We start from the raw sequence: 10,833 nt of genomic DNA on the forward strand, positions 1-10,833 counted from the left end.
CTTCCCCCATGTCAAACAGAGCCAATACCAGCTGGCTCCAAGACGGACCTGCTGCTGGCCAAGGCAGAGCCCATCAGCAACAGTGGTAGTGCCTCTGGGACAATGTATTGGGGGGGGGGCGGGGGAGGCCAAACCTGTGCAATTACAGCGAGAGAGAGGAGTGAGAATGTGTGAGAGCAACATCCCTGCAGACCCCCAGGACAGTGGAGAAGGAGGGGGAGGAGGTGCTCCAGGCACCAGAGCAGAGATTCTTCCACAGCCTGTGGTGAAGACCATGGTGAGGCAGGCTGTACCCCTGCAGCCCATGGAGGTCCACGGTGGAGCAGATATCCACCTGCAGCCCGTGGAGGACCCCATGCTGGAGCAGGTGGATGCGCCCGAAGCAGCCTATGACCCTGTGGAGAGCCCGCGCTAGAGCAGGCTCCTGGCAGGACCTGTGACCCCCTGGAGAGGAGCCCACACTGGAGCGGGTTTGCTGGCAGGACTTGTGACCCTGCAGGGGACCCATGCTGGAGCAGTCCATTCCTGAAGGACTGCACCCTGTGGAAGAGACCCATGCTGGAGCAGTTCATGAAGAACTGCAGCCCATAGGAAGGACAGATACTGGAGAAGTTCGTGGAGGACTGTCTCCTGTGGGAGGGACCCCACGCTGGAGCCGGGGAAGAGTGTGAGTCCTCCTCCCCCTGAGGAGGAAGGAGCAGCAGAGATAATGTGTGATGAACTGACCACAACCTCCTGGGGGGGCTTTCCCCCACCCCCAAAGAGGAGGACTATGAAGACTACAACTCCTAGCACCCCCACCCCCCCTTCTTTGCCCGTTTTCCCAGGATTTCAACCCACCACAGTAGTGTACGGTGCACAAAAAAAGCCATGAGATTTATTTTCTTTAAATCTAAAATAAGTTTCCCCTTCGTAAATAAAATTCTGCATGCTATATTAAGGTTCATCTACAAATATGTTTTCCTAAGAAGAGCTTACAAGCAAAATGAAGGATGCTCTTAATGCGGTCTCCGCTCTGCAACCACACTGCTGTGCACCGAGGGTGGAAGAGACAAAACTGGGTGCCGCTCACACCGCACGTGTCACCACACACCATGACACGTCAGAACTGAAGTCAGCTCATGGGTTTGTGCGGGCTCACAGGGCAGCCCCTTCCACCACAGAGGGCACATCCCACACCGACGCTGACCTTCACCCTACACTTCCCATGCCAAAAGATTCTTACCTTGCCATGGCCCAAAATACCACAGCTTCTGGGACAAAGTTATCTTAAAGAACAAATAAACAATTAAAAAAATGCCAGTGATAATAGGGATTGCATCTTTTAGAGTTTCTTCCTCCTTACTGGACTCCTACTAACACAATGGATTCAGAAGAGGAGATTTTGTAACTTTTCTAAGGAAGACTATTCAGAAGAATTGCCTAGTTGAATTGCAGGAACAAAACTGGAAAAGCTTTCGTACGAGAAGAGAAAGAATTTGTTTAGCAGGAAAAAATCAATGGCTCCTTTTACAGTAGCTAAGCCTATTTCAAAATGTTATGGTCCACTAAAGTCTCATTCTGCACTAACAGACAACCTTAATGAAAACAACCAAATACTGGAAATGCGGACTTTCTAGAAGAATGTTACAGTTTGGTCCATCCTATAGCAGAATAAACAAGCAGCTCCACTTCCATCACTTTGCCATGTCATTGTAAAACTTCTTAAACTATGAGACGCAGTAAGCATTGCTCCCCTCAGCTCTGCAGAGGAAAGCAACACCTCCCACTTTTTAAATTACAACATTCATGTGTCCAAATCACCATTTTCATATTGACTACGCTATTAGCACAGAAATATCAGCCCGCTTCTTTTTTATAACAAAAATTTAGTTTGTCAAAATGCACTACTGATTAATAGAAACTTAAGCACTCAGGCCAAAATATTTCTAAACTGTTTAGTAAGTCAGATTGCCGTTGCAGAGCATTAACATTCATTAGGTAAGAAGAAGAAGAAAGTATTTCTACATTGCTTAGCATCCAAAGAAGTACTGAGACAAGAGCAACAGCTCCTCTTTTGAAGGCAGTTATCGCAGCGGATCAAAACTAACCATAACCTGGTGACAAATCTTGTTCCACAGACATGCTTTAAAATACTGCACTTCTACACACAGCACTATTTTCTTCCCACGAATAATGAAAGGTAAGAAACACATGCTTTGCAATAAAGCTAGAATCTTAGAAATTCTCCCTGTCTTCTCTTCACCAATTTACATCAGCATCACGAAATAGACAAGATTTGAAAACTGGTATTTGTGACTGCATGATGATTTTAGAGAGCTTTTGTCTTGCAAACTCTACTCAAAACTGAGTCTGGGCATGAGTCTACTTTCTTTAACCTGACAAGCAGTCCTGTAGCCACCCCCTGTGAAACTACTCATGGAAGTAAGACGGCAGGAGCAGGTCATTAAATGGGAGGAATTATGGGGAGCCAGTCACTGCGAATGCCTGCGTGCTCCACTGTGCAAGGATAAACTGAAGCCCTCAGTTACCATAAGGCAAACTGAAAACAATAAAACTGCTGCCCAGCTCAAGTTTTTAAGGTTAGACACAGGTAAAGAGGAAGGAGACTGTTTTATTAGGTCACTGAAACAGGGAACACAGTGTAGATAAGCTAGTCACCATCACCTTCCCATCCTATCTATACACACAAACCAACCTGCTCTACACTGCAACAACTGAATACTGTTTCTAGCTATGTTTCCACCTTAAACCTGACACAACTTCAGAGTACAGGACCCTGCTTGCTCTGCAGCAGCTATTAGTAGAATAAACACTTGGACACACCTTTGCAAACTCACCACCGATCTCTAGTATTTCGAAAATCCCTAGTATAGCCAGAAGAGAGAAGCAAACCCAGAGTTGTAGCTGGCAAACTGACAGTTTATCCAGCTATTCTCACAAACATGCAAAGCAAGTGCACCGGAAATAATTCATCTCCCTTGCCTCCCTTGATGTTTGAAATGACTACGCCCCTAATAAAAAGTGATCTAGCAACAGAAACACATTATGAGCTAATAACACCTATGATAGCCTGCTCATTTATTATTTTCAAATTGATCTGTGAGCTCTACAGATAGACTTAATAAATTAAAACTTTTCCTAGCAAGCATACATGTTAGACCAGCCATTCACAGCATGAATCCAGAGAGAAAAAGATCATGTACCAGAGAGCTAAGTGTTATTATGCCTAGTCAGTATACTTGCTTTTGATTAATTGTACACCTACTTCAGCTTGCTAAACCCATGGTTCAGGATTAATTTGAGAACTTACCAAGTATCTCCAAGTGGTAAGTTATCTTACACTAAAATAATAAAGTATATAACTTCAGAGAAAGTGACGGAAACCAGGTAGTTTGACTAACAGTACAAGCAAGCATATCATTCCCATTAAATATGCAACACAAGATACCACCCTGAAGGCCACCTGAGGTCAAACAAAACTAACAGCACTGATTTACAAAGCCAAGAAAACATAGAATATTTTTGTCAAAAATTTTAACTGTATTTGTAAATTAAAAAGACAAACAAAACGCTCCCATTTACAAGGCACACATCACCACCGCTCTTTTAAAGACCCTTGAACAGTAGAAAACCTCTTAGGTAATTCATACACGGATCACTCTTGGCAGCACAATGCTCATCTTTCCCGCTCTGATTTCAGGGACCTGAAATTTCTTCAGCACCTATTTTTTGCTCATTATAGTTTTAGGAGGATAAGCAAAGCCCAGAAGTGGACGGAGTGCTCACCATCTGAGCTTAAGTTCTGCTGGATGGGAGCGGCTGCAGTGTTCTCCTACAATCCAAGTCATGTGCAATCATCATAGTATGACAAGTCGTCCTACCCCCCCGGGCTATATAAGCTGGCATCTTTCCCAGCAGTTGCCACATCATGAAAATAATGCATACAAAAAAACCCCAAAAATAAACACTTTGAAACAATGGCTTAAATGACTGCAGAACTAAACTCAGCAGCTGGACTCACAAAGCGCTCCCAGGGGCAAACTATGCATCTTTCACTTGCAAAAGTCCTAAAATATATTCTTATTAGCAAGCTCCACATCACACCTAGCAACCAACCCCCAAGCCTGGGCTGCAGAGTCACATTCCCCAAGGCCAGACAACAACAAGTAAGTAAGTAAATAAATAAATAAAGCATGGATAATAAAAGCAGAGAGCATCACAAACACCCCCTATGCAGGCAGAGCTTCAGAGTATTAAATGCACTTTCTACCACATCATCTAATTCACTGAATACAGATAATGCTATCTCACCTATTTAGACTGTTCTCAGGAGTTTCTCTGCTGAACTATTTAGATTGACTTAAAGTCATGTTTTTCTCTACAAGAAATAAAAGAAAACAGCAGGAAGACTCCACAGCGCAATCTAGGCAATTGAATTAATCAGAAATCCTGCAGTATTACATACAAACCACTGAAAACTGTTTGTGCAGCACTGCACTGGTTTACAGTCGACTTAAAAATTTACCTACTCTATGATAATAAAAGTGAATTAATTCCTTATACTTTAGAAGATAATCTCAGCAGTTGAAATACTGTAACTCTTACACTCCATTGCTTAAGGGAGGGAAAATATTCTAGAAGAAACACAATAATTGATGTAAAAAAGTCACAGCTTGGTATCTTCAAACTGAGAAACACTATATGAAAATATGGTTTTACCTTACCATTAAAAAAAAAAAGTTGTTTTTTTATGTCAACCTTGAAAATTTTCCTGTTTTTTGCTCCCTGAACATTCAATTTTTCCCCACCTAGCTCTAAGCAGAGAGGATTTACGATGATGTTGTTCTAAGGAACTGCAGGAGTTCTAGATGCAGATAAAGATTACAGATCAAATGAAAGATAACTACTAACCACTGTGTCTGCATAGATAAATAAACCTGCCTACTTCTTTTACTTGTACTGCTACCTCTGCTAATCCAAGTACAATAATCAGGACAGTAAGGGCTCAGGAATCAGGTCTGAAAAGAATTTCTCCTTGTACCTCTCCCAGCCCAGCTTATGTGGGTACATATGCACCTTCCGAGAAGTTTTTTATGTACTTGGGAAAGGCTGAAGCCCTGACAATGAACTAGGGAACTAAGCAGAATGCAAAGCGTTGCGGGAGTCCAAACACAACTACCAAAATCGGCGCAGGAACACACTTCCAGATACCCCCGTCCCAGCCAGACACGCAGGATACCGGGAGAAAGCAGCACCAGCCAGAAGCAAGCAACACGTGGGCACAGAACCCCGGTGCAGACCGGCCCCGAGACAGAAGCCAGCCCCGCGCCACCGGCAAGCGAGACCGGCAGGCGCCGGGACCCGGACCCACGGCCGGGGCGGCGGGCAGCCGCGAGCGGAGATCCCCGCGGCAGCAACGGGCGTGAAGGGGCAGAAGGGAGCCCCCCTCGCCGCCGGGCAGCCCCACGGCAGGCGGGAGAAGGGCCACCGGCAGCCCACCACCGCACTGACGGCCGCTTTTGTTCTCCACGGCGACCGGTACAGGCCCGTCAGCTGCACCCGCCCCGAGCCGGCTGGGAAGCGCTCGCCTGCGGGGAGACCCCGCTACGGGCCGCCGGGCGCCGCGGAGGCCGCCGGCCCTACCCACCTCTTTTCGGCCTGGGGAAGCTCTCGTGCAGGTGAAAGACAACTTTTTCCACGAAGTGCTGGATGTTGCTGTGCTCGGGCCCTCTGACAAACACCATCCAGTCGTGGGTGAAGCCCTCCACGGTGGGTTTCTTCCTGACCTGGGCTCGGTGCCCCAGCTCCAGCTTCACCTGGACGGCGCACTGCGGGGGAAGAGGCGGGGAGCAGCCGGTGAGCGCCCGGGGAAGCGGGGCTGGGCGGGCGGCCGAGGGGGAACCGGCCCCATCGCAGGCGGGGGGGGGGGGGGGGGGGGGGGGACACGACACACGGACAAAACGGTGCCATAAACCCAGCCGGAGGAACAAAAATAGGACGGCACCACCGCAACCCCGCAACAAAAAGCCGGCCCCGCCGGCAAGGGCGTGAAAGAGCTCTCGCCGCCACCGGCGGGACGCGGGGAGGCGCGGCCGGCGGTGCTCTCCTGCGGGCGCGGGCAGCCGGGGGCCGCTGTCAGGGACGCACCGTCCCCCCGCCCGGCGCCTCCGCGCTCGGTGCCCCCAGCGCGGCCGCAGGCACACGGCTGGGGCGACACCCGTCGCCTCCCTCCGGGTGCCTGCGCGCTCCGTGCCGCTGCCAGGAGCGGCGGGAGGCAGGGAAAGCCGCAGGCAAAGCGCGATTCCCCGCCACGCCGACCCCTTCCCGGCGGCGAGCACCCGGCGGCGGGTGCGCGGTACTCACCGAGCTGGCCATGCCTGGGGCGCCGGTTCCGCTGGGGCGCTCGCTCCCGTCCCCCGCCCCCACCCCGCTGCGCTAATTCATGAAGACGTGAAGGCGACGGCGGGCGCGCAGAGGAGCGGCGGGCATCCTCCACCTCGCTGCTCTCGCTGCTCCCGCTGCCTGCCCCCTCCCCGCCCTCGCACCGCACCGAGACGGCGGCGGCCCCGACCTCAGCGCTCGCCCCGGCCCCGCCGGCTGGAGGAGCGCCCGCCGCGCATGCGCGCCGCCGGCCTAACACCGGGGCGCAGGCATAACAGTGTGCGGCGGAAGGGGGGCGGGCGCTGGGGCGGTGCGCTCAGCCAATGGCGCGCGGCGGCGCGGCCGCGAGCCCCTCCGGCCGGCCCCGCCCCGCCCCGCCCCGCCGGCCCTTAAAGTAACAGGTTGGGGGGGGGAACGGGACGGGACCGTGCCTGGGCAGCGCCACATCCCAAGCGGGGCGGCGGCGGCGGCGGCGGCGGCTAGCCGGAGCGGGGAGGGGAACTGAACTGGAACAGCTACGGACAAAAGGGAGAGGGGGCGGCGGTCTTCTCCCCAGCCCGGGCCGAGCGAGGGGAGCGCGAGCGAGCGGCGCGCAGCGGGGGGGGCGGGGGAGGGCTGCCTCCCGCCGCTCCCCGCCTCTCCTCACGCCAGCGGCCGCCGCCCGGAGGCGGATGAGCTGGCGGGCGGGATCCCCAGGTGTCAGCGACGGCGCGGAGGGCGGTGGTTTGGATCCGCCGTTACCAACGGCGAGAGCCAGTGACGCCTCACAGCTGGGCAACGGCAGCACGCTGAGACCGCCCGCCCGTCGCCTTCCGCTGCCGGCCTCAGCCCGTGAGAGGTCTCCGGCCAAAATGAAGTGAAAGGAGTCCCTGTGCCAGAGGTGCACTGAAAGAAGGACCTTCCTGCCCGAGCCTCAGCCTCTCCCCCGCGTACCGTCACAAACAGACGTTTCGGGAAAGGCCCCCATAAATCCTCTTGCACAAACAAAGCGGGGAGGAGAGGCCGGGAACGCCCCGGTGGCACAGGTACGGCAGGCGATGATGGGCAGCGGGCAGGAAGTGACACTCGGCAGTATTTAACGCGTATTTGTAGCGCTAACTGCTACTGCTACCGTTAACGGGCCGGGACGCTTTTAAAACAAGTTACTACCTCAGCGATTTCCATACCCCGTCGGTACTAGGCGAGACAGCACGCTGATTGACGCCAGGGGAACACGCCAGCGAGGAGCGGGCAGCGATTTACTGGGAACGTCTCCATCACAGTGCCGACGCTCGTCAGATGAGTATTTTCCGACAGCCATAAAATTGCCCCAAAGTGTCTATAGTGACTTTTGCCACCCTGAAAACTGGTTTTGTCTGTGCGATAATTACGTTTTTTACCATGTTCCTGATGACAGTTGCAACTCAACGATCCGGCAGTGAACGCAGCAGCCCTGTCCCGGCGAAGCACCCGTCCGCAGCGGGGAACCCCCTCCCTGGCGCCCCGCGTTTCACCGAGAGATGGCGCACGGAGCCCTTGCGCTAACGTCCTCATTTGACCCCTCCAGAAGTCCCCGGCTGTCCGAAACTCCTGGCTTTCCCTCATCTCACTTCGCAATGAGAAACGCACATTATCGAAATTCCAGCATAATTTAATAATTCCCTCAAAACTACTGAGCTGTATTTAATTTTTCTTACGGATGTTGTAAGCCTTCATTAATAAAATCAGTACTAATAACTCAAAAGGATGAATACAAATTGTAAAAATGCCACAAGTTACAATGTGACTTGAAATTTATTAACATTAACCCCTCAAGTATATGAATATCCATGTTTTAAAGTTGCAATGTGCAGATCTAGTAGGTCACATATCTTCTACTAATATTGCATTGGGCTAGCCAGCAAGCCAGCATGCATAAGAACAACTGCTGAGTCCATCAACCCATCAAAGCTGATTCTGGTAACTTTAAAACTTCATATGTGCAAGATAAATTAAAAAAAGATACCGATGCTGTTTACTAGCGCAAGGACAGCAAGGCTGGACTGCTACCGCACTAACGCAGTAGGCTTCCAGGTGTCAGGGCCCATCTGAAAGCATCTGCAGGCTGAGGATCCCTGGCATTTCTCCTAGAAAGATTCCATTTTTGCTGTGGCTGAGCTGCTCTTCTCAAGTGTTCAGTCACTTAAGGGACTTCTAAGGACTGAGAACAGATCGTCGAGAGCATTTGGCTGTCTAGATCCCTTTGGTTTCATTGGAAATCAGACTCAAGCATTTTTGAGTCAGTGAGGAGTTTTGCTGTTCAGAAGACACTCATTTTTTGGTGCTTAATCACAATGTACTCTTCCACATTAGTGCAGAGTTGAGTGTGTAACACATTCCCAATAACAGCAATAATATATACACTAGAAGTATTTTGCCTTTCATTACTGGCACATATTTGATTTTAAACCATATGTGACCTTTCATTATCAAGTAATGCAATTCCTGGAAATACTGTTTGATTCTTACTCCAACAATAAATTTGAAGCACTGATGATTTTACAGTAGTAACTGGGCATGATTATTTAAATCATTACCAAACCACCCCTCTTTCTTTTCTTCCACCCCATCACCGACATTCCAACTTCATGTTACACTGTCAATCTGAGCATAAAATTCACAGTGAAGAAATGGAAGGTGTGCTTCTCTGCTATCAAAACAGTGCTACCGCTCCATTCTTAGTGTGGCAGAGACAGATATTTTATGACAATTACAATGCATATTTCTGCTTTCTTATTATTGCCTTTAAAAATTAGACCAATGTACTTAAATTACTAATAGGAAAACCTTAATTTAGTCCATAAAGATCATATGATTTTTAAACATAGACAGCTAAAATTATATATCTCAGTGGCTATTTGAGCTCATACATATGTAGTTTCATAGATATTTTGAATGCGTTGAACATATTATCTTACTGACAGCAATTATGCAGAAAGCGGAAAAATGCTCTATGATACAGATTCATTACTGAAACAGGTCTATGGAATTATTTCCATACTCACTGACTACAGTATTGACCCTAAGAGTCTTTTTTTACTGTGTGTTGTACCCACAACTTTAAGACGAGGAGTGCAGAATGCTGCCCTGAAATATTCAGGTGCGGGCATTATTTTATTAAGGAAATGTATATTGAAATCCCTGCAGTTCAAAATGCTATTCTACATGAACTCCTGTCTTCAATACATCTTGCTAGCTAGAAAGTAAATCCTTTTATAGTATCTCTACATTTCTGGAGAACTCTTCACAGATCCTGACTGCCTGTTTGTGTTTTCCTTCCTTATTTACAGAATAGTTTGACATCGTGAAGATGGGGCAGAAGTCAGGGACACCATCTTCCTGTGTAATAAATTATGTTCTGTTACAGGGGTACCATGCAAGGATGCAACACTTTTTTTCAACTCAATTTGAATGGGAAAAATTAGTATGGACAATTTCTATGTATGTGGCACCTCATAGTTTTGTTTGGCTCAGTAGGAACAAGGCAGACAATCAAAGTAGTCAAATGCAAAAATAAAAGTGTCACTGTAAGTGGGAATATTTCTATTTCTTGTCCACCTCCTTCCAGCTTTTCGTCTTCTGCAACAATTTGAATTAGTATTCCCAAGTTTGTTCTGGAAATCATTATTACTTAATATAATTATAACCTTTCTGCCTATTTAAATTTATTTCTCCCTGGGTATAACAACACAAACGATCCATAGCTATAGCTAGGGAGAAGTCACAGTGGGCCTGATCCTGAATGTATGTTCACTTGCCAGGATCCATGGTAGGGATGGAAGCATGTCCTTCCATCTTAAATGTCTATAAAGATGATTACTATCTTGCAAGTTAAGCGCCATGATGACATATTTTTATACAAGATATGCTTGTACGTACATTTATTTGTTTGCCCTGCTTTTCTCAGAAGGCTGGAAAGATATGATTTGATTTCTTTCTTTCCTCCTGATATACTAATTTCTGAGAAAGGAAGGGTTCTTTTAGGCCTGGCAGCATCACATGTATGTACTGCAGAAGCGAACAGATCAGACAAATGAAGGAAGAACTGTCTTTTGTCTCCACAAAGTCTGTGTCATTGTGTTCCTGATAGCTTCCATGCTGAAGTCAAGAAACCAAAGTCCCTTCTGAATCTTTGGGGATTTTTTCTGAAAGCCACAAAACTATAATCACTTTAATGGTTGTCCTGTTACTTTATGGTATCTTTGGCATTTTTATTTTACCAGAATTAGCGTGTAGATGAGCAGAACAGCTTTTATAATCAGGCCACTTCAAAAGAGAAGTTTGGGTAACAGCATAGGCAAACAGAGTAAGTATTAGGCTTTTAATAGTAGCTCTAATACAGCTGGTGATATCCCAACCTGTTTAGCAAGAGAGAAGGTGTCCAAGAAGTAAAGAGTCCCCGCTACCCTGTACGATGAGGGTTGCTGGATT

General features: G+C 48.4%; 1 protein-coding gene across 1 annotated transcript in view; it reads right to left on the reverse strand.

Moving 5' to 3' along the window:
- The window catches only part of MLLT3 (MLLT3 super elongation complex subunit), a gene marked incomplete at both ends in the record, with an annotated part of 131,601 nt that extends 125,223 nt beyond the window's left edge, over window positions 1–6,378 (reverse strand). Inside the window, 2 exons of the mRNA XM_082335408.1 lie at window positions 5,651–5,831; window positions 6,151–6,378. Coding sequence (XP_082191534.1) covers window positions 5,651–5,831; window positions 6,151–6,378 — 409 coding nt within the window. The remainder of the gene's footprint in view (window positions 1–5,650; window positions 5,832–6,150) is intronic.
- Between the last annotated feature and the right edge of the window lie 4,455 nt (window positions 6,379–10,833).

The sequence above is a fragment of the Platalea leucorodia genome (genome assembly GCF_965183815.1).
Source record: "Platalea leucorodia genome assembly, chromosome: Z".
Taxonomy (NCBI): Eukaryota; Metazoa; Chordata; class Aves; order Pelecaniformes; family Threskiornithidae; genus Platalea; species Platalea leucorodia.